The following is a 27,524-nucleotide window of genomic DNA, read 5'->3' on the forward strand; positions in this document are numbered from 1 at the left end:
AAATGACGGACGTTTGTGTTGCGGCGGGGTACAAGGAGGACTTCCCCCCCCCCCCCCCCCCCCGCGGCTCCTAAACTGGAATCGTCGACGGGTATCGTACGGGCTGGCAGAGTGACTGATGTAGCGGGTACTTGTACTGTAGGCTGGACCGGGGGTACCGTAACAGGTGCTGTAACGGGTGCCCCGGTGGCTGGAGGAACAGGAATTACATTATTTACGGGAGCTGGCGGAACAGTATTTGCATATTCTGGGACTGTGTCGTCCAAATAGGACGAGAGAAAAATATCAGCTGCGGTCGGTTTGTGACGTAGCTTAATCGGAACTAATGGCGGCGGAAAATTACATGGTGCTTCCGGGGTTGCTTTCGGCAAGCCCTCGGCAAGAAGAGGATACATACCCTTAATAAGGGCATTTCTCTGTCTGTCTGACTGTTCGGCTTTAACTCGTTCACCTATTTCGATTAATTCCCTTTCTTGGGCTCTTTCTAAGGATTCCCTACTTAATTCTGTTTTTCTGATTTCTTTTTCAGTTCTTTTATGAGATTCTTTGCGCCATAACTCGATGGCATCTTTCTGGGACTGTCTGGCTTTCTTTTTCCATAATGCTTCTTCTACTCGCATAATGCACTCGGCATCCCATGTACCTGATACGGCCATCTATATTTCTCGTCTAATTCCTTGGTGTGCTCCACCCATAAGTCTAGATATAATATGGCACTTATGCCATGCTTATGATACATAAAATGACCTGGACTGTCCCTAGGCGGGACAGGAACTGCTTCCTCGAGCAGACCTTTTCTGGTTTTTAACTGACGTAATTTCGAGAACAAAGGCATAATTTAGGCTGGAGTCTGGACACAATACAATACACGATAAACACAGTAATAACTGAGAAACAAATCACTCATACCACGACATTGAAAACACATGAAATAACATTTATCATAACAGTTCGGACAGAATACATGAATATTCTCGAGAACAGAACTTACTGGAACAGAAACTTACTAGGATGACTAGATGCACTGCTAAAACAGTACGAAACTTACCGGTCCCATAAAGAGACACGTCAGGACCCGCGTCCACCTAGGTGAACACTTCGTGTTGGATCTGTGTACCCAAACCCACGGACCAGAGACAAATTAATTGACCCTGTCTAGATACTACCCCAGCAACGGTACTCACCGGGCAGCAAGAACGGAAGGCCTCGGACTGGACTGGACTGCTACGACGACGGACGGACGAACTTAGGACTTCAGTTACAGGTGGGCCTCTGGATACCTCGGACCTTGGACTCTCGGCTTGGGCTCTGGTCGGGACTCGCCGCGTTCCTCACCGCCTCGTCTGGACGCTGGACCGCAACCTCCGTCTCCTCCGTGGGCCTGAGGGATACTTGAAGCAGAAATATCTGCACGTGCACGGTATGGTTCCGTCACGGCTGCAGAGGATCAGGGGGCCTGCGTGGCTTCTCTGGCGCGTGGGGAAAGGGCAAGTCCCTATTCGGGCGCCATTATGTGGTAAATAAATAATTTATTACCGGATCTATTTTTCGGAATTAATCAATAAACAGGTAGCTCAATGAATAAGAGTCAAGATTCGAGGTAGCTGAAGTTTACAGGCTTTAATCAGGCATAAAGGGCAGGAACAGGACAGCCTGTACGGGAATAGGATGGCAGCTGCCGGGGGCAGGATCTGGGAATTGGCTAGCTTTTTAATAACAGTGCACAATATATATAGTTGAACAAAATACATTACATTCAATACAGTAGGCGTAGCAGTAGGCGTGGTTCGTAACAGTCGCGAAAGATAAGGGCAAAATGATGTAACAAGAAGGCGTGTACAGGGCGTATACATAGACATGTGATGTAAACGTAACAGAATATGTCATAAATGGGGCGGAAACATGGAGGGGGCTACCTGAGCAGCTGGGACCTCTAACCTAGTGGTGCGCGCAAACGGGCAATGACGTGTTACCAGGAAGAACTGGGGGCTATGACTTCTGCGCTAGAAGAGGAGACTAAAGTCTGGAGTGTCAGAGCGACATGTACCCAGGCATATCTAGTATCTGGTGTTTAGAGTACATGTTGATAGAATCCAAAAGTTATCAGGGCAAAGGCTAATAGACATTAAGACTGGTGCATGCATTATTCTACATATACTGCGTGTGCGGGGAATATTCTATGAATATTAATACAGTATTTCTCTTTCATGGAGACATAAAGGCTAGACCATGACGGAAACTATTGATGCGATTCAGTAGCTTAGGAATGCAGAGAAGGAGGGCTGAACTGATAACTAGAAACATAACATATTCTTGGCAGACTGGGAGGCAGAGCCAGGCCGGGCCGGGCACTGCGTGGCAAGAAGTAAGCTAAGGGTCAGGGATACAGGTGGGGGCTGTATCGCTCCTCGAAGAGGGTTCAGGAAACAGGAGCTGAATCTGAGTCCGGGCCCTTTTGAGGCCTAGAAACGGGGACAATTCAATGAATTAACGTGCACACTGTGAAACGTGGCAACGCAGGTTTACATAAGCCTAATATTCGTTGTATTCACGAGGACTGGATACTGGCATACTAGAGATGGACACAACTGTAATTGCGTCTTTAATCGATCAGAAGGGAATACATGCATATCGATCATGCACATATAACATAACATGGGGAACACGTAGGCACATACAACATGGCAAAATTTTCTTTTCCACACTATATTTGACTTTCAGTCAGTCCATGGTCAGACAAAAATGTGAGTGTGAAGGCCATTAAACAAATATTGCAATTTCCAAGATGTCCTTGTTTGCTTTCAAGCAGGGAGTAAAAGTAGTCTTTTATTGTGTATGTGAAAACATTCTAAATTTGAGTGGCATGCAAACTGCAAAGGTGAAAAAGATGAGAACAGGTACTCTAACTGAGTAGTATTATTGCGAAAGACACAGTTATAGTAGGAATTTCCTATTTACAAAATTTAATTTTTTTGAGAACCCATAGATTTGATTTCTGAAATGACTGAACTGACTTTAACACCTATTATTACTGCGACGTGTATTTTGTCTTAGTAACCGCTTGGTCAGTTCTGAACGTGTTTCCCCCTTTGTTTTCCAAGAGCTGCTCAGTTTTTGCGTAAAATGGCAGATCCACAGTCCATCCAGGAATCGCAGAACCTCTCCATGTTTCTAGCAAATCACAATAAGATCACTCAGGTAAGTGGGTGCAATACTTTCTGACTCTACTCAATATTTTACAGGGGATAATGAAGGTAGGAAGTTAAATCTGTGGGTATCCGAAATTGTCCAATTGTGACCTATGACTGAATCTGCCCCAATAATATGAAATACAATGCCAGACAAATGGAGTTGCTTGTTTGTGGGAGGCACATGGGAACTTTGGTCTTTGTAATTTTTGGCCTTTCACTTTGGGCCTAATCCCTCTGTTATACAGAAGAACATAGGCGTTTTTCTGTACCGTAACCTGTTGGATCCCAGTTAAAGCAATATCTGCTGGTCCGGTCTACCAAAGAATAATACTGTATGGCCATGCCAATTGCCGGAAGAATGTAGTCATGCAATAGTTCTTAGCTCAGTCTTCCTTGATAGCTCATTGATGGCTACAGTATGTACAGATCTCCTTCGAAAACATGGCAGATTTCCTGTCCACCAAGTACTAGTGCATTATAGTCGATGGCACTCCAAATATGGTAACGTGCACATCTGCTGCCTTTTTGTGAGAGTACCCGGTTCACCAAACTCTAAATGAGCTCTTAGTGTCAGGCCAGGGAACACTCGTATTTTCCAAGTCTTTGTAAAGTTGCATTGGTTGTCAGGTAACAGATGATTTATGTTTGAAATCTCTGCCTGTCCCACAAACTCACAGAATATCTTGGCTGTTGGACCACAACATATTTGTGCAGTAAACATTTAAATATGCACTGAAGCCCAGAATTGTGTGCAGCCTATAGATTTTACCCACTACACATCTGTCAGCTTCTCACATCTCAATTCTTTTTCCTCCATAGGCTATTTTTCTGAGTGCATTTTTTATCCACAGTCATTTTCATTTGCTATACCTCCAATTTGAACTACTGGCTTTTGCCTTTGGCTCTTCCCACTGTCTATGCGTCATACAGTTTCAAGTGGCACAGCTCATATCAATCTCAGCTTGACAGGAATGTACCCTCCATGGTAGACATATGTATTCTCCTACCCCGAGTGCCCGGCTGCTTGTGAAAATTGATATCCTGATTTTATTTTGACAGTGGCGTAATACTAACTTAGCATGTGCACAGAGGCCTAGACTACTTATTGACAATGTGAGGTCCAGGACCTGTCCTGTGTCTTAGAAGGGGGCTCCAAATGAGTCCTAATACTAGACAATGGACTACTGTCTGTGCCCTGGGTACAGCATATAAAGTGGTGGTGGCAGTTTAGCATGTTTTCTGAATTTGTAGTATGACCACATCTTTTTTTATTTTTTTTTTCACTGGCCCCAACCTTCAATTTGTGATTGGTACAAGATGGAGGTTGAAGATGACTTCCTCAGACAGTGAAAGTGTATTGCCTCCATTCCTATGGCTGGAGGATGGATGCCAAGGCACTGAAATTATGAGGATGGAGACAGGGCTGCCTTTAGAAATTCCACGAGGCCCTTGTTAGCAAAGGATGGCTGATTAGTTGTTCCCGTTCATATGCATTTGGTAAATGGTAAGGGTGAGAGATGGGACTGCGGTTTCTGTTGTTCAATGTGTGAAAATGACATTTGAAAGAGAACCAATCCCAATCAGGTCTAGGGAACATGCACAGTGGATCCATATCTCGTATTGAAGATCTGTTTATAAATGGGATCCAAAGTACCACACTTCGTTCCCGTTGCAAGTTTTTTATGATCATCGAAGGGAGTGTGCAGCAGAGTACTTAATGACTGCTGTATGATCAGGGAAGGTTTCAGCAAGACAGCTAGTCTCCCAGAGACTAGGGGACATCACCTGAAGTCTGAACTTTGTGCTAGAGGAACAAAAGGTTTACCATGAGCCCTGAAACCTTCCTGCTTAGAAGGAGTATGCCTTGCCCGGCAGAATGAGCAGAAGCTTGCGAAGAGGTGGTCATAAACTTGCAAAGAGCTAATGTAATCGTTGTAAGTGCAAACAACACTACTTATGCCATTGAGCCTTATCTGAAGGCTGACCCTGCAGTGAGTCGGTTTGTAGTTGTATAGTTCATTGCATAGCACAACACATCTTGTCATTCACAATCTCTAGAGGAAAGTCTTGAACTTTTCAGTTTTCCTCAGAAGATGTTAATGCTAAAAAGTTATTATGATCAGACCTTCAATTGTCTTACGCTAAAAGTGAGCGAGGTTGTTGAAGTATACCAACCACGGTTAAGTGCCCAACATTTTGTTGCCTATGCATGCATTAACTTCCTGTCTGTTAATTCTGTATACTGCTGTAAATATGTAATACTCTGTTTTGTCTTGTTTAGTCTTTGCAGCAGCAGCTTGAAGTGATTGCTGGCTACGAAGAGCTCCTGGCTGATATTGTAAATATTTGTGTGGAATACTATGATGATAAGATGTATCTAACACCAGGTGAAAAACACATGCTCTTGAAGGTGAGATTTTTAAAATTATGTTTGAAACTTGTTAGAAACAGAAGGGAAACCGAAGAGCACCCAAAATAACAATTCACATTTTCACCTAAATTGTATCAAATTGGAAAGGATGTGTTCCCACGTGCGCCTCCGATGAAAATTGCACCATTATCCAAAAGAAAATGGGTTGTGATGTGTAAGGGGACAACTAAATGACCCTTCTTAAAAATAGTACTAACGTTTTGACAGTGCCCATCTGGGCACTGTGGGAACTCCCACAAATTAGCTTGCATTTAAGTTACAGTTAAATAAAGTATAAGATCTTATTTGTACTCGCCAGTTTTCACACTTGCCCATAGTTTCTGAATATGACACTGGTTAAAGAAAATGCTATAAATATATAAAGGTGAGGAATAATAGTTTTCCTGTAAGCAGTAACTCTTGACGGTTACTCCACTTGTAACATTCAGCAGGCACCATTATCCAGTGAAGCATTAGATATGATCCTGGTAAATGTATTGCATATGCTTTGAACTAAATACATACTATATAGGTGAAATAGTTATACTACATTGGCACAATTAGAGCAAACTTGCCGACCAATCCACAAGTTCTTTCAGGGTACTGTTGGCTATATAAACTGATTATCTCCAGGATCTATAACTTTTTGTGATACTTTTCTGGTTGTAGCTGCGAATTTTCCCTAATAAAGCAGAGTAGTCCAATATATGGTGCAAATGCTCTTAATAGTCAACAGGCAAGTGTGCATTCCTTTGACAGTGTAAGTGGAGGCTGTTTTCGATTTGTAGAAAGTAACCACAATCTACTTGGCCCATGAAAACCTGGTAGAGATGCGCTACTCCTTAACCAGTTTGCTCGTCTTTAAAAATGTAAATTTAGAAGGCAGAATGGATGCAAAACAAAAAGTAATATCATTCTGAGTTTAGCATCAGGGATATTGCATGCTCTGGTCTATGACGCGGGCGTCTGCTCCTCCTGATGTCCTCATTCTGCGAAAGCTGTCCAATATTGACAGCTTACTCATTGCAAATAGTTACTGCTTGCCGTAGGCCGTACCCTGTTACCTTTCGTGTTCTGCAGTAAATAAATGGCCACCGGGCATTTGTGCGCTTCATTCAGTTGTAATGGTGAAACAATATTTCTATGTCTCTCAGTTTTCCTTGCAAATCATACAGGTTCTCAATGTGTGCATTGCAATTAATAATTACAGTTACAAACCGCAGTGCGCCTGTATGTATTGTAAGTTATGTCCTGGCATGCACCAAGTTAGCTGCACAGGCTGTTCAAATTAAAAAGGCTTTTGTGACTTATGTTCACATATAATCCGAATGCATTACAATGAATAAAAGATTTTTCTGTTTTGTTTAAACTATGCTTTTTGTTGCCTCTAGGTCATGGGCTTTGGCTTGTACTTGATGGATGGAAGTGTTAGTAATATCTACAAACTGGATGCCAAAAAGAGGATAAACCTAAGCAAAATAGACAAATTCTTTAAGGTAACGTTTCCCTGTACTCCTAATAGGGAGACATATTACCATGCCGAGATTCTGCTGTCATACTATTGATCTAATTTCTATTGCCCATTATTTAAAATGTTGTGAATAAATGTGCTAATGTGCTGAACAGGATGCCCTATACTTATGTATCATTGAAAATGCTTATTTGTGAAGGCGCCTCAAATGTATTTTAGCAGTTAACAAAGCAAGCACTTTCTAAACAAAGCAGCACAGCAAAACATTTTTAATTCATTCTTGCTCTTCTAACTACATCTTTTGGGACTTATGTTGGACTTGAGTCTTTCAGCTAACTTTAAGCATTTCTTTACTTGACTAAAGCAACTACAGGTGGTTCCACTCTTTGGAGACATGCAGATAGAGCTGGCAAGATATATCAAGACAAGTGCCCATTATGAGGAAAACAAGTCCAGGTAAACCTGAGTAGTCGTCACACTTTGGGGATCTTTTAGGCATATTTGGACGTATAAATGCTTTGAACTGTGCTGAATACACATGAGCAAGTACACACCAACTAATCAGTTACACTGTTCTTAAGATTTGATTCAATGTAAGAAGACTGGGAACATTAAGGAAATAATACCAATGACATGCTTATTTATGCCTGTTAAACAAACTGCACAAAATTCCTAGCCGAATATAACTATATTGGATCCTACCATACAGCGCAGCTAGTGGCATGGCATAGTGTTAGGAAGAGGGGGTCCCAGAGGGGCAGTTGCCCTGGGCGCAAACTTCTTAGGGGAGCAACATTTTAGAAGAAAGTATTGCGCCCTCTAAACCGTGGACTGTTAGCACTTCCGGAGCTATTGGTCCACGGGTTAGGGGGAGCAATACTTTCTTTTAAAATGTTCCCCCAGGCGCTGGCAACCCATGCTATGCTGCTGAGCACAGCAGTCTGGTTTGCTAAAAACATCTTGGGAACATTCAAAAAGTTAACCTAGGAATGCATTCTACCCGTTGATTGCCTTTGTGGTTTGTAACTCATGTTTTCTTGCTTTCAATTTGCTTGCTTTATTTGTTTTAAGCTGTCTAGCTTGAGTTTGTACTTTCCATTGCCCAAACCTTATTTACAGTCTTCTTCCTGGCTCTCCCTTTCGGTAAACGAGCCTGTACATCTTGTTCTTATCATGTCACATTTGTTGTGCATTCAAAGATAGAGGTTGAATGTCAGGCGCTGTCTTCCAAGGGTGCTTGTTTATTTTTCTTTCTCGGACTCCAAAGGGAGAGGATTTATTTGACACTCTTGCTGGATACTGGGGGCAGGAAAGAGTTTTTTTCTATCAAATATCCACATTTATATGAACTGTGTAAGTATTTCAGAATATATCAGAATTAGGAACACAAATTAAGCATTTTTTTGTTATTTCTGAAATGTGTTGGAAACAAATACTTTAATATGATCAGAAGAATTCATTACACTAGGTGATGCAAGTTCCACACATTTTTGTCTGTGCACTGTTTAGTTTTATTAGTAAAACTGTATGTCTGTGCAAATGTAATGGTCATTTCAGTTGAAAATGTGATGGCAGTGTGCTACCACACCATGAATACTCCACTTTACAGCACTCCACTCCCATCTTCCCCACTTCACTTTAGACCACTGCACTCTGCAGCACTCCACTCCACACCACTGCACTCTACGCCTCTCTACTCTACCCAGTACCACTCTACTGTATGCCAATGCACTCTTCGCTACTCTACTCTACACCACTGCTCTCTTCGCCACTGCACAACTGCTTCTAGGCCACACCAATCTACTCTGCACAACTCCACTGTTGCCAATGTACTCTACGCCACTCAGCAACACTATACGCCACTGCACTCTCTGCCAGTACACCCTACGCAAATGCACTTTACTCTGTATCACACATCTCCATGCCTCTGCACTCTACACCAATCGTCTGTGCCACTGTAATCTACTCTGCACTACTGCACTCTATGCCACAGCACTCTAGACCACTTTATGCCATTACACTCTATGCCATTCGATGCATCTGCACTCTACCCTGCACCACTCTGCTCTACTCCACACCACTGCGCTCTGCGCCACACCTACTCCACGACACTCCACTCTGCCACTGAACTGTATACCACTGCACTCTACACCACTCTACTCTTAACCACTGCACTCTACGCCAATGCACTCTACACAACTGCACTCTGACACTCCACTGTACTCCACTCCACTCTACATCACTGCACTCTGACACACTACTCTGCAACATTGACCACTCCGCTACCGAGCTCTAGGCTGCCCCACTCTAGGCTGCCCCACTCTAGGCTGCCCCACTCTAGGCTGCCCCACTCTAGGCTGCCCCACTCTAGGCTGCCCCACTCTAGGCTGCCCCACTCTGCTCTACCCCACTCTGCTCTACCCCACTCTGCTCTGCACCACTCTACTCTGCACCACTCTACTCTGCACCACTTTATGCTACTCTACACCACGCTACATCACTGCACTCTATGCCACTCAACTCTACGCCACTGCCCTCTGCATAACTCAACCCTGCGCCACTTCACTCTGCACCACTCCACTGTACGCCACTGCACTCTTCACCACTGCACTGTACGCCACTGCACTCTTCACCACTGCACTCTACTATGCAACACTCTGATCTGTGCCACTGCATTCTACGATGCTGTTTGTAAGACGCTGAATTCAATACCACTGCACTCTACGCCACTATACTTTCTAACACTCTACGCCAATGCACTCTACACCAGTCCACTCTACTCTATTCACTCCAGTGTATGCCACTCTACGTGACTCCACACTATGCCACTCTAATACACAGCACTCTCCCACACTCTACTCTTCACTATTCCACTCTAGGACACTCCACACCACTGCACTCTACCCTGCACCACTCCACTCTATGCCCCTTCACTCTACTCTGAAACAATCTACTCTACACCACTGTTCTCTACGCCGCTCCTCTCTATGCCAATGCACTGTATGCCACTTTGCTCTTTACCACTGCACTCTCCGCCATTGCACTCAAATCTGCATCACTGCTGCCTACTCCACTGCTCTCTACCCCACTGCTCTCTATGCCACTCTACTCCACTCTACACCACTGCACTCTGACATTCCACTCTGCAACATTGCACTCTCAGCCACCCTGTTACTTCACTGTATGCTACTTCACTGTATGGTACTCCGCTCTGCGCTACTCCACTCTAAGCCACTGTACTCTATGCCACTTTACTCTGCACCAGTCTATGCTACTCTACACCACTGCACTCTATGCCACTCAACTCCACTCTGCATCACTTAGCTCTACGCCACTCCACTCTGCACCACTCCACTTTACATCAAGGTACTGTACGTCACTGAACTCTACTCTACTCCGCTATGACCCACTCTGCTCTGGTTTACTAAGAAGGTTGAATTGAATTGAAGATAAGAGAATTTGGTGGTGATTACTAGAAGCAATTTTGTACAGTGGCCAAGTCCAAGTGACTTGTGTTAGGTTGCCACTCTGCTCTGTGCCACTCCCCTCTGTACCATTCCTCTCTGCACCTCTGTGTCACTGCACTCTACTATGCACTACTCTAATCTGTGCCATTGCACTAAATTCAATGCCACTGCACTCCACACTATGACACTCTAATACACAATACTCTCTGCCACTCCAATACACAACACTCTGTGTCATTCCACTCTACAACACTCTACTCCACTATTCGCTATTCCATTTTACGACACGCTGCTCTCCTCTAAGTTGCTAACTTTTAGCTATGCTCAACAGCTGCCACGCTGGTGTACAACATAGCTGAATCACATTGGCAAAACCAATAGCTCCTGCATTGGAGAGACTTATTGGCTTTGCTAATGGTTGTGTTTTTTTGTTTTTTTCTCAAAACAAATTTTATTGTATTTTTTGCCACAATATGGCAACGGAGGCCCAATCCAAACATATACAGGTTATTGCATATTGACATGGCATTATCTGCATCGATGCATAACAAAGGCAAAATACCATTCAACAAAACCACTAAATGTGCAGTGTCCCAACTATGCTCCCCGAGATTAGCTCTCCCGCACCGAAATGTCCCCAATGCATATAAATTGCGATGCTGTCCAAAAAGCCAGTTCCACTCATCCAGGTTCATTATCCAGTTGTGTTGCCACAGAGGTCAGAGGCTCTAGAAGCAGGCCTTGGTAATCAGCCCATTGTTTCCAAATCTTGGGATGCTTCTGAGGGCATCCGAAGCCTTGAATATCGTTCTCTCTAAGCCCATGCAAAAGTCCATGCCCTACTTCCGTATATCCAGTAGAGGAGGGGAATTTGCTTTCCAAAGTCTAGCAATGTCTCTCTTAGCCAGGGTAAGAAGCCGAGACAGAGGATGGCGTTTGTTCCTATTGCCCCCAATCTCGTCAGTGGTATGTAGAAGGAATAATTTCGAGGACATGAGGAGATCCCAGGCTAGAACCTCAGCCAAGCATGTCATGACCCCCGGCCAGAACCTTGCAAGTGCGCTGCAGGACCATACTGTGAGGAGAAAGGTGCCCTCACTGTTGCTGCATCGTAGGCAGTTGGGAGAGGCCACCAATCTGATTCTCCAAAGCCTGTGCTGAGTGTAATATGCACCTTAAAGGTATTTGAATAGAATAAGACGCAGGCTTGAGGTGATAGCGCGTTCCGCAAGGACTCTAGGGCCTCGGTCCAATCGTCGCCATCAATTTGTCCCATGTCACCGTGCCAGACATCTCAGAGGGTACCTAATGTGCTGGTGCTATTGGTTATTAGGGATTGGTATATCTTAGTTATTTTGTGATCTCCCATAAGTAGTTTGCCTTTCAGCTGATTAAATTTCGGAAGAGCCCCCAGGTTCTTCAGGTAGGGGGACAGGGCATGACGAAATTGCATGTATTTATAGAATTGGGTGTGAGACATGGCAAATTCATTTTGAAGATCTTGGGAGGATTTCAGTGTCAAGCCGCGCATGACAATTCCCAGTGAGGCTTTGCCATTTGGGGAAGGAGTCCATTGTGCCATAGCGCGGTCTCTAGACCGACCCCATCTGCTGCAACAATTGTCTCCACACCTGGAGCACCACTCTTGCCTCAAGCAGCAAGGCCAAAACTCCTACCCTCTATAAAGATGTGTGGAGAGAAGTGCGTTTACCTGCCGGAACCAAGCTACTGGTATCGGGTATGGGTGGTTCTGCAATTGGTATAAAAGGCTGGGAAGGGATACCAAATGCTTGCGTTTTTAATGATATTTACTGCTAGGACCCATAATTGGAAATGCATACTTAATGGTGCTATATTTAAAAAGAGCTTTTCCAGCATATTTCAATGACTTAATGTTTGGGACGGCATAGAATATCATGTCGCATGGGGAAATATGGACAAATTCTGAATGGGACCCAAAAAGTGAAAAATGAGTGTCTTAGTACCTTGCAAACATTGTCTAACTGGCTTTGTAGGTTAAAATAAGGATGCTCCTTCTGTCCCAAGGTACCATTTTCTGGAACAGTTTGGCTTATAGTGATTTTTATAAAGAAAAAGGAAGAATTCAATGAATAATTAAAAGCGAGACTGAACTATATGTGAGTGGTGTAGTATGGCAATAGATTTTTTTAAATATTGATTTTTTTTCCATATAGGTATTCAGATTCTTGAACCTTTGGTCCAAACCAAAAACATTGCATTATATTTCCAGCATTTAGTCCCTTTGAGACCCTCCCATATATAATGTATTAACTATTCATGAAAAAGTCTAATGTTTGAACTGACCTATGCTTTTGAATATATTTTTATCAAGCTGCTCAAGTATTATGGCAAAATGGTGAATTATTTTTGGGTGCTCAATTGACGTATGCCTACCAGTAGAGTAAATTATCTATTTCTTTTTAGTTCTCAAATTGTTGCAGTTTCCTATGAACACTCGCATGGGGAGATATTTTTGCATATAGAGATATTCATCTGTACATTTCAGCACATGAGAATACAACATTGGATTCCATTTGCACTCAAAACCTTTATTTTTTCTACTTGGGTAGAATATTTTTCCTATTGAAACCCACACCATTTTAGTACCAAGCATTTTTGGTAAACTGTTTTTGTTTGCATTCTGAAAACCCATACTGTTGCTTACACCCAACTTTTCTGCAATGACCAGTGGAATTGACAGTATAAAAAAGATAAGACTAGATTGCCCCCAAAGACTCCGTTCACGAAGCTGGCTTCCATTATTTCACACTGATGGCTTAAGCTCCAGGATCAGAGCTTAAGAATAACCTAATTGTTCTGACGATGGTGTGCTGAGGCTCTCTATTTGATTGTAATCGGAAAGGAGCTGTGTTAATATTTCTAGTATCCAGGCAGGTAAGTTCTTATTATTAGACAGAGAGATACTTCAGGAAGGAAGATCAGTTTGTGCCAAATAACTTGAATTTTGTGTTCTAATGACACCATCATTTTCTTGATTGCTAGAAATTCCCAAATAAGGTACTTCCCATGTCTCCAGGATAGTTGGTTTTATTTTTTGACCCATAACTGAAATATTGATTGTATTGCTGCCACTATTGACATGGTTATCTGTTAGTGACTAGTAGGTCTTTATACCAGAGCCCCAACAGGGCCACTCCCAGGTCCCTTGGCATGTTGGTTGCAGACCTATCCACAGTCTCACTCTATGGTTTGAATCCCAGCATTTTTTTCAGTTTTGGGCAATGCCCAGCAGATGCATCAATGACCCTGTTGCTTCTCAATCTTCCCAGCAGAAGGGAAGGTCTCTCTGCATTACATTTATGCATTTGTTCAGGGGGTTTGATACCAATAAGAAGTCAAGGCCTCCCTATCCTTATCAGTTTGAGTTTTCTTTCCCACATCATTTTTCCATGGCTGTTGGCTTAGAGTCTTGTACATGTGTGGCCAGGAGATCAAATGGTATATTACTTGTCCCTTTTCATCCATTGTTGGAATGTCATGTTTCCGTGTAAGCCCCTCCATGACCTGTTGGCGTAAGGCCCAATGCTTGATTTGTAGGTAGCAGAAACACGCAGTCATCGCATAACCACATTCTCTCATAAGCCCCGAAAGCCTTGATTTTCCCATCCTTAAACAATGAACCTAGCTCCAGGGTCTGTAGTTGATTCTGTCCCATTTTTTTGTAAAGTCTGGCTTTTCACTAATAGGCGTGAAAGGTGACAAAGTTTGTGAAACTCCTTGGTCCCACCTATCTTATCTCACATCGTTAGTGTTCTCTAGTCATGGGTAATAAGTATAATTCCCTGCTCCTATGCCTATTCCCTATCCATGACACTATTCACAAGGACGTCCCTGCAATGATACAATCTTTAAAATACCTCTGTGTGTCTGTTTCGTCTTTCCCCAATTCACTAGGAATTGTAATTGTGTTACCTGAAAGCTCATGGTCTAGCTCTTGATCACTAACCCACCATGCGAAAGTAGGAGGGAAGTATAGATATTTTGCAGCTGCCCTTGGATTCCTAGCCCCCATATTAAGATGATTGAGGGTCTGATTCAGCGGAAGTGAAGGTTGCCTTGGAGGAATGTGCCTGGAAGAGGTAGAGAATCTTAGACAGTAGATTCATTTTCACTACTTCGGTCCTACGACGTCAAGAGAAGTGGCTCATATGGCGTTTCTCTAGGACCCTATTAATATTGATTGGTAGTGGGAACTAGTCCAAAACAGTGACCTGTAAGGCAGATGTGGCTACCCGAGTCCCTGAATAAGTTACTTCTATGAAAGCCTACCAAATAAGAAAGGGAGTGTCTGCGTCCGTTCTGGGTGTGCATGCAAACCTTGGCACCTTGCATTTGCTGATGTTAGCTTTCAAGCCTGACACCTCACTGAAAACCTTTAACCCCTTCGACGCTCATGACGAGCTCAGCTCGTCATGAGGTACACCTCTCGTACGCTCATGACGAGCTGAGCTCGTCATGTAACGCGGGTTTAAAAAAAACTCAGCGCACCGCGGTAAATCCTACCGCAGCTAAGGTGTTAAGTCTCTCCTCAGATTGGGCATAGACAGTACCAGTTCTTTTAACTGACAGCACAATTTCATCTGCAGTTTTTTGATTTTGAAGGTGTCATGACCAATCCACATCCCTATTGTCTTCTGATGTTACTTGCTCTGCAAATAATTCTATTGTCAAGGTGGATGAGAGTGGCATTAGGGGACATTCCATTGAGGGTGCACCTTTGGTGCTACTTTGTTGCCTCATTTACCCTGAGCGTAAGTCCAGGAGCTTTGCTCCCACAACCAAGTGCCCTGCTCGTCAGCAGCCACCAACCGGAGGCCCACTATCCCCCTTTAGATAACATTGTGCCTCAACACTCTGCACCTGGCCGCCCTAGTGACGCTGAGGGTGTAACGAGAGGGCATCCCTGACCCTGGGGGATCCCTGAGTCAAACCCCAGAATACCAACTCCCACTACCGAATACTTACCCTTAAACCGATAACACTATTTTCCTCCATAGGATAACATTGACTGTTTTTCTATGAAAAGTTTCTAAGTGTGGAGTTGGGAAATCTATGAAAAACATTTAAACTGTAACTCTCTAACCAAAACGCTTTTTCTTACCGGTTTACAGGAAATTTCCCAGTGCAGTATCCAGGTATACTGCACTGTGTAAGAAAAGTAATCTCAAAACTTACCTGTAATTTCACTAAAAAGCCTATACAAGGTTTATGTACTGTATTATTAAAGCATTGCATTTTCAGTAACAGTACTGTAATCAAAACAAAGTGCATAATCAATTGCAATCCAAAACTGTGTTTACAAACTACATTACTACTGTAAAGTATGTATTGCCAACATGTGCCAGGCTTGCTTGGTTCTTGAAAATAAAATAACTAAAAGAATATTTTTATACAAAACCAATTAGTCTGAAATTCAGCCTTTGAGTGTGTGAAATCATTTGCTGATTGAGTGTGTACAACAAATGGGTAACCCTACCCTCTGATAAAGCCTTACTGCTCGACCACACTACCACAAATAGAGAGTAAGGGGCTATCTACTTTTATCTCTGCCTACCTTTGGGGTTCCACTGGACTCTGTGCACACTATACCTCACTTTTGTATAGTATATACAGAGCCAGCTTCCTACAGTAAGCAGAAACGAACAACCTGGGGCCGTATTACGAAAGAGCCCCGGGGGCGCAACAGGCATTAGCGCCTGCCTTGCACGTCCCCGGGGCAGTTTAGAAGGGGCTGCAGACGCTTGTGTGGCACCTTCTGTAATACAGATAGCGCCAGCGCTACCAGCAGAGGGCATTCCGTGCAAATGAGGAAATCCCTTTGTCCCTGTGCCTGTGTCATATTATAGATTCGAGTCCCTCATATATAACCAACTAATCGTGTCAGACGACTTCTCTGTTCTGTGCCCAATGATAAGAGAAAATGGCATTCTCAGGGGTGTGCTTGACATTTTGTAGTTGATGGAGAATTTTCTTCCTTTTTCTCGCCACAGTGGTCCATATTTAACTTGGATTGGTCCAACCTACTAGACCGTACAACAGCAGACTTAGCCAAGTCGCTAGATCTTTGTGGAGAGCTTTACATAAAGAATCAAGGGGGGGGGGGCAATCAATGTATAAGATGCACATTGCTGAAGCTTTGAAATAACTGACACTACAGCATCTAACTTGGAGTCTTCTACTATGTCAAACTCTCTAAAAAAACTGCATTTGAATTTGTATAGCTGAGTGACATCGTTTCTTGCTTCCTTTTTTCAATTCTTCAATAGGTGGACCTGTACCAACTCCAGCAGCAGCCCACAGTACAATATCTGTGAGCAGATGATCCAAATCCGAGAAGATCATATGCGCTTCATTTCAGAACTGGCTCGTTACAGCAACAGTGAGGTGAGATCCTTTTGTATTTAGTTCCTCATTACATCATAATACATACAGTTTGTGTGGAAGAATTATACCTTCTAGTTAAGAACTAGAGCACCTTTGAATGAACTATTGAAAGAAAATTTGCCAATACCCTGTTTTTCAGGCCTGAAGCTAATTGTTTGTCAAGTGGTTGTACTAGACTGATTTATTTACACACTGCCCAAGCACCCTATCTGACCAAAATACACAATCACATGAATGTTAGTGATGTATGAAAAGAATTTGAATGGGAGAATGGCTTCAGTTCCTGGCTCCTGTCCCCAGCATGGCTTGTACCATTCATTATAGGAAACAGGATCACTGGGGCACACATACACTGATGTGCACTATGTCATAATGCATAGTATTGCCAGGGTAGTATATTTGTCACCGCCTGCCTCAAGATCTACTTTTCTTGTAATACTGATTCAACAAATACCACATAGTAGCACTAGAGTGACACAATGCCAACTTTAACCAATGGGATTTTTTTGGGGTGTTTGCCTTTTACTTGTGTTCACATTTTAATATTATAACCATTATGTTGTATAGTACTTTTAATGTTACATTGGCAAATATGGGGCAATTTGGGGATTCACTTGTATTCTAAAATCTTTAACACAACAAGTAGGGTTTCTCATGGTAATGCATCTGCAAAATTAAATTGACTTTTTCAGTTGCATAATTATAGAGCTTAGTTATGATATTAAAGTCATCAACATTGTTATGTGTTTTTTAAAAACGACGTTCAAATGCTGCACATTTGCTTAAGTCTGCTCACCATTTTGCCTGTGATGCCAGAGTAGGCCTGAGTTTTGTCCAAGCCAATGAGGTTGTTAAAGGAACCTTGAAGGTGTTTGGTCACAGCCAATTACCTGAGATGCTGTGTTTCCCTGACCACAGCAGGATCACAATAAAATATTTATTTTGTAGTTTGTATTAGCTTTATCCGTCCATAATACAGCTTTTTATATTCCCCAGGAGCTTACACTGCAGAAAACGTTTACCTAATTTAGACTCTAAATGTTCCTTCATCCTACTCAGCATATTCACTAGAGGCATCACAGAGAAGCAAGTGTTTGTTTTTGTGTTGCTATACTGTGAAAGATGTAAAATGTTTCAACGTGAAATACTTTGCAGTCAACAAAATATATAGATAAACACTTAAATTAACTGCAGGCTAAACATGCCCTAGTCCTTTGAAGCCTTTGATTCTACCGCTGACCGTCATCAAGTTGGAAGTTGCAGTGTTACCAAATGGAGAATAGTGTGTAAAAATCGTGTGTGGTCCGCTGACAATGATTATTTTGTATCAAGTTGTTGTGGGGATTGGTCAATGTCTTATGAAAACATTTATTGTTTCTCAGGTTGTGACCGGGACTGGCCGTCAGGAAATCCAGAAAACAGATGCAGAGTATCGGAAACTCTTCGACTTGTCTCTTCAAGGGCTGCAGCTACTCTCCCAGTGGAGCGCCCATGTTATGGAAGTGGTAATGTCCTCGCAAGCATTTAAATAGAGAATAGTTTTTTAAACAGTGCGTACTATGCATCGTGTAATTTATGTAAATGAGCCTAAAAAGCAATACAGTACAGATCCTACAGATCCTAGGTCAGTTAAGGTAAGCAATCCCAATATGTCTAGTTCTTTGCTTTATGGGCGATGAAGTAGACTTTAGTGAAGAGGCGTGAAGAGGCGTGTTATTGATCCAAGCAGTAGTGGGTGAAAGTGTAATTTGAGGAAGGAGGTGTCATGATGGTTGAAGGTTATTTCCTTCACTCTATTGCTCATGACAGTGAGGGTTGATGCATCCCCTGTGCTGTCCGTTAGTGTTCCCGTTGGGCGGTCTGTTAATTTGACCCAAATGGTAAAAGATGGAGAGTTGCTTGGGGCAGCTTAATAAAGGCATTTCGTCATTGCATAGACCACCTCTAGAAAATGACTTATTCTGTTGTAATTCATTCCTTACTAATGATGCTGCTTTTGCCTTCATGCTCTTACTTAATAGGATAACAATCCTTCAATGTCCTTCGGTGCCAGTGCGCGACACATGTTAAGCTAAAATGTATTTTACGCTGGCTTGCACTTCTCAAAAGTATTTTGTACCTTGCCACGTGTTTGCCTTTGGCTCCCTGCAAGCCTCTCAGACCTTTGTAAATAGAAGCGCGAGTAAGTTGTAAAACTCCTGTCTGAAGTACGTTGTATTACTGCCATATTAAATATCAGAATGGAAAACAGTCTTCCTAATACATTATGGTGAGTTATACAAATGCGCACTGTGAGAAAGTGAGTTTCTGTTGCAGTACCCCCCACCCCCCACACTTTTTGCCTGATACCTGATGCACTTTTCCTTGGTTTGCCCTGGATCCCTGCCAATTAGGTACCCAGGGCCTGTGTTCCTTCCCTAAAATCTGTACTAAAGCCTAAACCCAATTGGCATCTCTGGCCACATGTCAGCCCGTAGTAAATGGTACCCTAGGTACTGTGAGCAAAGAAGACCCCTAAGGGCTGCAGCACTTTTGTGCCACCCTTAGGGGCCCTGTACCCTGACACACACACACTGCCTTTGCAGGCTGAGTGTCCTGGTGCAGAACTAAACAGAGTCGATCTGGCACACATCCCTCTGTCCACATGAGAGAAGGGTTGCACACCATTACTGTAAACTACGATTAACTTATTATTTCAACCCAAAATCATTTCCTTGAGTGGCGTGCTCACTTATTTACGTGCCCAGCCCACACTGCACGTGTGAACATAAACAACAAAAGTAGTAGGGTACTCCTTTTGACCCCACTTCAGTGGCAACAGCCTCATTTTTCAAAGTGCATTTGCTTCCTTTGTGTTCCCCATAGGAGAAAACATTTTATCATTCTTTTCTTTTTTCCTTATTTTCATCCAATCTTAATCCCAGTGTACTCGGTTGCACAATCATTATACTTGTGATGATCTATTCAAGTTTATATCCTCACGCAAGGCGCATTGCAAAATTTCCCAAGTTTCTCATGTATCGGCGGGCCTTCCGAACCTCTCGACCAAACACACGACAAAAGCATAGGTCCTTTCAAGCAGTTTGTTTATTTATCATGTCCAATGCATTTCGGACCCAACCGGTCCTTCGTCAGGGAACATACTGCAATAACAATGAAGTTTGTATTACCAACCAACATTTATAACTATGAAAATCACTTCATTTTTTAATTATACCATTATATGTTACATTTTTAACTCTACCGTTATATATTACATAACAACCATACGTGACATTCTAAAGTCTCCTTTATATAACATATGAGTCTGACACCCTTCGTGTTTTCCATTAATCTTGTACTGTTACTACTGTTACCCTCCGAAGTAGAGCTTTCTGCCGACAACTACAAACCCCAAGCAATGCCAATTCCACCAGTAGTTTCATCTACAACCGCTCCAATTCCAGAAGCTGATCCAATTTTTCTTATATGTTCTTGGAACATTAGCGGCCTCCACCAGAAAATTACGCACCCTGACACTTTTTCTTTTCTATGCGAACATGCCGTAATAGCCCTACAGGAAACCTGGGCTACAGAAGGATTTCCTGTCATTGGCTATATTGAATTATGGAAACCCGCACTCAGGGACAGCCGCTATGGCCACGCCAAAGGTGGCCTTTCAATATACATATCAAATAACCTAAAAGGCCCAATCTCACGACTAAGTACCAAGGAAGATTGGCTACTCGGGGTTAAAATTAACTCGTGGCGAAAACAGCGCCCACTTCTTCTTTTTAATGTATATATCAACCCCAATACACGTACAAAAAAAGATCACTTGGCACGCCTAACGGAAATAATGAGCGACATAGCTGCGGAACACCCCGACTCAGACTGCATTGTCACGGGGGATTTTAACACCAACTTATTCCAGGGGGACTTAGCAGACACCGACGGGCCTTTCTTATTCCCCATTACTGAGGCTCTGACACAAATCAAACCAACCAATCAAGCCTATTGCGGTCTGGGTGAGATCTGTGTGATGAAACTATACAGCGCCGGCTACCTGGTAATGAATGGCAGGTCTTCGGGGGATATCCCCCCGAATTGGTCCTGGTCTAACGGTAGCAAACACTCTTATCTGGATTACACCATCTGTAACGCGGACCTGCTTCATTGTTTGACCAGCTTCTGTATCCTTCCACGTTCTGAAAGTGACCACAGACCCCAGGTCATATCCCTTAACACAAACACAGTGAAGCACAAACCCGCACCCTCGGCGTGTCTGGGAACATATACGGAAAATCTTAAGCGCCTTAAGTGGAGCGATGATATCAGCCCAACTATCCTACAGGTATGCATGGAACGTATAAAAGGTGGAAACGATCAAGATATCTCCCCTATCGTAATATGGACAACGCTGTGCTCCCATCTGACCAACTGTTTTCCAGTAATACAGCAGGCCCGAAGGACAACTCAGCCTCACAATTTCAAACTTTCATTACAGTCAAAGGTACTTAAGAAAGCCAGGAATAAGGCCCTGCGGTCACTTGCAAAAAATCCTGGGAACAGCGAATGTTTAAATCTCTATCAAGCTGCCCAAAAGTCATTTAGGTTGGCGACCTTCAAAGACAAACAGAACCACGAAAATCAATTTTGGTGCAAACTGGTGTGGGAGAGTAAGAGCAAAAACCCAAGAAAGTTCTGGGCCCTAATAAACCACACCAATTCGAGCACCACCAGCTTCGGATCAGCAAATATCCAAGAGTCTGAATGGGCATCATTCCTCACAGACCATTTCAGTTCCCCAGAACATCTAGGACCCATAGGATGTGGACCGTTGAGAGAGACCGCGATCGGGGCCAGCACCCAGCGGAACACACCCAATGAGCCATCAAGCTCACTCAATATGGATCTTCAGGTGTCCCAAGACAGAGTAGCGACGGTTGTGACTAAAGCAAGATCAGATGGAGCACCGGGCCCAAATGGCCTGCCACAGAACCTTTTCAAATCTGATGTAGTTTTTTGGTCAGGAACTCTAACAAACCTTTTCAACTACGCCCTGAGAACCGCAACCATCCCAGATTCATGGCGGGGTGCAATAATACATCCAATTTATAAATCAGGATCTCGCGCTGCCCCTAACAACTACAGACTCATAGCTCTTTTGGACATTGAGGCTAAGCACTATGCAGGCCTCCTCTTGGAGGACCTGAAGCATCGGGCAACGGAACACAACCGGATCCCGATGAATCAAACGGGGTTTGTTGCCAACTCAGGGACTATGACCAATCTCCTAGCAGTGTCAACCATCGTCAACAAAGCACTCTTAACATCCAGGACAGTGCTATGCTGCTTTGTTGATTTCAAAGCAGCATTTGATAGGGTTCCTAGGGCGGCCCTATGGGAAAAGCTAAGGAAGTGGGGAATCCCTGACAAACTACTGGAGGCCATGATTCAACTTCACTCTCGTACCTGGGTACGAGTGAAGTTAGGGTCCGGCACGCATCTCTCCCGGAAAATTATGACAACGAGAGGTGTAAAACAGGGATGCGTGCTGGCCCCCCTTCTCTTTAATCTGTTTATAGCAGATCTGTCACAGACCCTGGATGAAACTAATAGTCATCCTCCAAAGGTGGGCGGCACGGCACTCAGCAATCTGTTATATGCCGATGACCTAGTTCTTTTCAGCCTCACCAAGGTCGGGCTGCAAAGGCTCCTTGACACACTGCTTCGCTACACAATAGCGAATCAATTAGAAGTCAATCTAAAGAAAACCCAAGTAGTCCCCTTTGGGAAGAAACGACATGTCTGCGGTGGGTGGACTTTCAACAACATAAGCCTCGCGATTGGTCAATCGTATAAATATCTTGGTGTCCACCTGGATTCAAGGGGCAACCTTTTAAAACAGCGTCACGAGATTGCAGTTAAAGCCACGACCCTTGCAGTATCTTTAACCAAGCTTTCGAAAAACCTCTCAGGTCCAACCCTTTCGCCCCTCCTGGAAGTCCTGAGAGCGAAAATCGGCCCCACCCTATCATACGGGATAGAGTCATTCAAGGGTAAATTGAATACGGCCCTAAATCAACATACCACCAAAATCTATAAAAAGGTCCTCCAGTTGCCAACTTCTGCATCTGCTGCACAGATAAGACTGGAGATGGGGCTACCAAACTATGAGGTTTTGAATATTGGTGCATACCTAAACTTGTGTCACAAGCTGAGGCAGGCTAACCCAGGCTCACTAGAATCTCTAGTCTGGCTGGAAATCTCCCAGAAAAATCCAGGTGGAACTTTTGGTCGCCTTTTTAAGGACTACATTCAACAAATGTCAGCAGGTGACCTATGGGCTCTTAACCCCAGTCAGACAGCGTTTAAAATCGCCATCAAAAAATGTGTAAGAATGAGATCACTCATCACAGACAAAGCACTCTTCTCAAAACGCAGCCATTCTTGGGCCCTTGTAAATTCTTACAGTCGGCTACTCCCCGCCGCTTACTTTTCCTGCACATATCCACTGTATCTAAAACGAACCCTTATAGCCATTAGAATGGGTGATTGGCGTTTTCTGCAAGATTTACCTCCTTGGAGACGGACAGTGGAAGATCTAACCTGCAGAGGGTGCGGTAAAACAGCCGAAACATTGCTACACGTGGTTTGCCTTTGCCCAGCCTTTAACCTCCAACGCAGGTGCAAACTAAAACCCGAATGGAATAGGTTGGGCGCCCGAACCTGCAGGCAAGCCATCATTGTGGCTCTGAACCCTGAAAACACTGACTTGAATATCAGACTCACAAAGTTCATCCAGCAAGCTTATCGTAATTTTAACTTAAAGAGGTCCTGCTAAATCCTCCCTCTTATTTCCTTTTTCTTTTTTATTACTTAATGACCCTTACGATACATCCCAAATTTCTAGGGGGATGAAACGAAAAGAATATGAGTAGTACCCCTAGGAGAATTGGGTCGTTTTTTAGTTGTTTGATATCCAACTCAGTGAGAGTAAAGAAAATGGGGTGAAGTTCCCAGTATATTAGATTTTAACTTTTGTACTATTTTTATTTTTTATTTTTTTTCTTTTTTCTTCTGGTTTTTATCCTTTATAAAAATAATTTTTTTTATGGACCTAGGAGGCTGAGGATGCGGAAGACCCCTATTTTTATCATGCCTGGCTAATTGACTGTCTTGTTGTTTTCATTTTTAATAAGTTGTATACAACGTGAACTATGTAATCCTCTTTTAAAGATATCTGTGTTATATCTAAATAAAGAATTTCTACTTCTACTACTGTTACTACGCTCTCCCTTCGGGGCCTCAGCCTTTTGCTCTCTCCTCTTATCCCAGCACTGTACTCAAACCCCTTCTTCCTCCTCCCTACTCCTTTCCACCAACTGTACTATATTCCCTCTCCTCTCCCTTCTTGTCTCCGACCGACTCCTCTTACACCTCCCTCTCTCCCTTCCATGTGTTGTTTGAGATCGACGTACCTGCTTTGCTGAAAACCTCATCCTCTCCCTTTGTGGAAAGCTGACGTACTCCCTGCTTCGTTTTTTCCTTATTTTATATGGTCAGAACCTTCCGGTTGAGTAACTGAGACCCACCCTTTTCTCTCACTCCCGCCTTATTCTTTCACTCAAACGTTTGCACCTGAGGTAAACGAGCCTTCTGGGGGGAAGAAACTACACCTCCCATAATCCCCTATGGAGACATAATAAAACACGAAAACTGTACTGTGTATTTCTTCCGGCGAACCCGGTTTCTATAACACGTGCTGCTTCATAACAAATGAAATATCCACAATAAATCCGTCATGATTAAATCATTATTATGCATCTTCAACTGACTTTTTTTTGGAAAAGCAAACTCACTCGGTGGACCAAAGTTTATCGCCTTGCATGAAATGTTCGATGTTCTGTGTTCCTTCTTTATTCCCTTCAAAAAATCCAATGTTTTTAGTGGGTGCTAACCCCTGGGGCTAATTTTGACAAATTCACATGAGAGAAGGGTTGCACACCATTACTGTAAACTACGATTAACTTATTATTTCAACCCAAAATCATTTCCTTGAGTGGCGTGCTCACTTATTTACGTGCCCAGCCCACACTGCACGTGTGAAACATAAACAACAAAAGTAGTAGGGTACTCCTTTTGACCCCACTTCAGTGGCAACAGCCTCATTTTTCAAAGTGCATTTGCTTCCTTTGTGTTCCCCATAGGAGAAAACATTTTATCATCCCTCTGTGCCATGCCCACAAACCCACTGCCCTGCAGCCACCCTCTAGCTGGGTGCCCTATGCCAGTGGGGTGGGCACAGGTGCATGAGCCCTGTGCCCCTACAGTACCCACGGCTATTCCTGGGCACTGTAAGTACAGTGATGCCATTAAGAGTATATGGTGCTGGGAGGTTGTCATTACGAACTCCACAGCACCATAATGGCTACACTGAAGGCTGACAAGTTTGTTATCAAACTTCTCAGCACATTAAACCCACACTGATGCCAGTGTGGGATTTAATGTAAAATGCACTGCAGAGGCCATCTTGGAGATGCCCCCTGAAACCTAACCTACAATCCACGTCTTGTCTGAGAGGCTGCCTAGGCTGCCACACAGCAGACATGTTGCTGGACCCCTGGGTGGAGAGCTCCCGCTCTCCTGGGCCTGCTACAATGCACATCCTGGGACGAGGTGCCAAGCCTCCTCCCCCAGGATGGGCAGAGGAAGCTTCAAAGGCATTTCGCCTTTGTGAGCTTCTCCCGACCACTTGTTGTACTCAGCAACTGGCCCCCACCAGTTCTGACCCACACTCTGGCGGGAAGACTGGCGGGAAACCCTACGTCAGGAAGGGGGGTGTGCCAGCCTGTACCAACTCCACTCCTCAGGTGGGAGAGGCGAGGTGATGCACGACCCCGGGCTCCAGCCACCTTGAAGATGGGGAGCCCCGCCCAATCACAGCAGGCTCCTGCCCCCCTCCCACAGGAGAGGAGCAGGCTTGGGGGTGTACCCACCCCAGGACAGGGACCCATTGGTCCCTGCCCTTGCTCTACCTGTAACACCCCTAAATTTAGTATTTAGGGGCACCCTGAACCTTCTTCTACAGATCCAGATTATGAAACAAGAAAGAAGAACAAGGAACAAGAAGACCTGCCGTGCAGCTGCTAATAAGAGGAAGACACCAACTAATTTGGCCCCAGCCCTGCCGGCCTGTCGACCCTCGAACCTGCTCCTGCTAAACCCCGGCGTATCCAGTGGTCAGCAACCTCAAAAACCCTGGAGGACCTGACTGCCTTGTGACTCTGACTACCTGGGTCTCCCACAAGCAGTAGTACTGCTCAAAGCAAGTAACAAGCCCTGGCATCAGCCCAGAACTGCGAACCCTGCACACTCTGTACCCACCAAGCCTGGCCTGTTCTGGATTGAATCACAACCCTGAAGACGTCCCCCCATCGATTCTGACTTGAAATCCAGTGCCCAAGGAGCGTCCTCGACGACCCAGACGCCGCCTGCAGCCTCAGGACAAGGGACCCCTCCAACTGCGACCAGCAGGGGGTAAGATTTTCCGATTTCAAAAGACACCCCTGCACCCGGCCCCCTATGCCCAATTCCTGGGTGCCTACCTAAGCTCCAAGATCCCAACTTACCCCTCGAAGTGTTGGTCGCTCCAGAAGATCCTCTGTCCCGAGCCTGCAGCCTTGGTTCCCTTTTCAAGATCTCCATTGAATAACATTGAGCGCCCGACGGCTCAAAAGCACTTTGCACCCAGTCCCCCGAGTGCCTCTGGCAGTGCACTCTGTGTCCTATCCTACTCCCCCATTTGCACTGAGCAAGTGACCAGGAGCCCAGCTCCCACAGCCGCGTGGCCTGCTAGCCAGCAGCCACCAACCGAAGGCCCCCTGCCTCTCATTGGATAACATTGGGCCTAACTACCTCTGCACCCGGCTGCCCCTGTGCCGCTGAGGGTGTACCAACTGTACCTACCTGACCCTGGGGGACCCCTGAGTCTATGTCCAGAACCTTAACTTCACCAGTTGAGTACTCACCTGGAAACCGAAAACTTACTTTCCTGCCATAGGATAACATTGGCTGGTTTGACTCGAAAAATCTTTGAAGTGTGAAGTTTTGAAACTCTAAAATGTTCCTATAAAATCAGCCGAATACCGAATTCCGAAGTACTACTACTACTTATATGCTCTGCCATCAAGCCTTACATGCCGGGTAGAGAACTCCGCTCCACCCACATGGCACTCCTGACCACTCCACGTTTCAAAAAGAAGAAGGCTGGTGGAACAAAATTTGCTGTCCTTGCCCCAGCTTTCTGGAACTCCCTCCCTGTGGGACTTCGCACTTCACCTTCCTACATAGAGTTCCGAAAAAGTCTTAAAACCTTGCTTTTCTCCCGAGCTTTTGCTGCCTAATCTCTCCTGCCACTGTTGTTGTTCGCAACCTGAAAAGCGCCATGAAACCGCTTGGTAAAAGCGCGCTTAATAAATATTTTTTAATTCAAATACTCACCTGGAGAGAAGCCAGTACTGTATCTTGTAGCCCAGTACTGACCCGCAAAAGTAATCCTAACCTGGGTTACTAGT

General features: G+C 44.1%; 1 protein-coding gene across 2 annotated transcripts in view; it reads left to right on the plus strand.

Moving 5' to 3' along the window:
• Positions 1 to 27,524, plus strand: part of CYFIP1 (cytoplasmic FMR1 interacting protein 1) — a 488,976-nt gene that overhangs the window by 89,149 nt on the left and 372,303 nt on the right. For both annotated transcript variants that reach the window (XM_078658231.1, XM_078658230.1), the window contains exons 7-12: positions 3,102 to 3,198; positions 5,473 to 5,601; positions 6,993 to 7,097; positions 7,437 to 7,528; positions 16,848 to 16,965; positions 18,348 to 18,470. In XM_078658231.1, coding sequence (XP_078514357.1) covers positions 3,102 to 3,198; positions 5,473 to 5,601; positions 6,993 to 7,097; positions 7,437 to 7,528; positions 16,848 to 16,965; positions 18,348 to 18,470 — 664 coding nt within the window. The remainder of the gene's footprint in view (positions 1 to 3,101; positions 3,199 to 5,472; positions 5,602 to 6,992; positions 7,098 to 7,436; positions 7,529 to 16,847; positions 16,966 to 18,347; positions 18,471 to 27,524) is intronic.

This window comes from Lissotriton helveticus, chromosome 8 (assembly GCF_964261635.1).
Source record: "Lissotriton helveticus chromosome 8, aLisHel1.1, whole genome shotgun sequence".
NCBI lineage: Eukaryota > Metazoa > Chordata > Amphibia > Caudata > Salamandridae > Lissotriton > Lissotriton helveticus.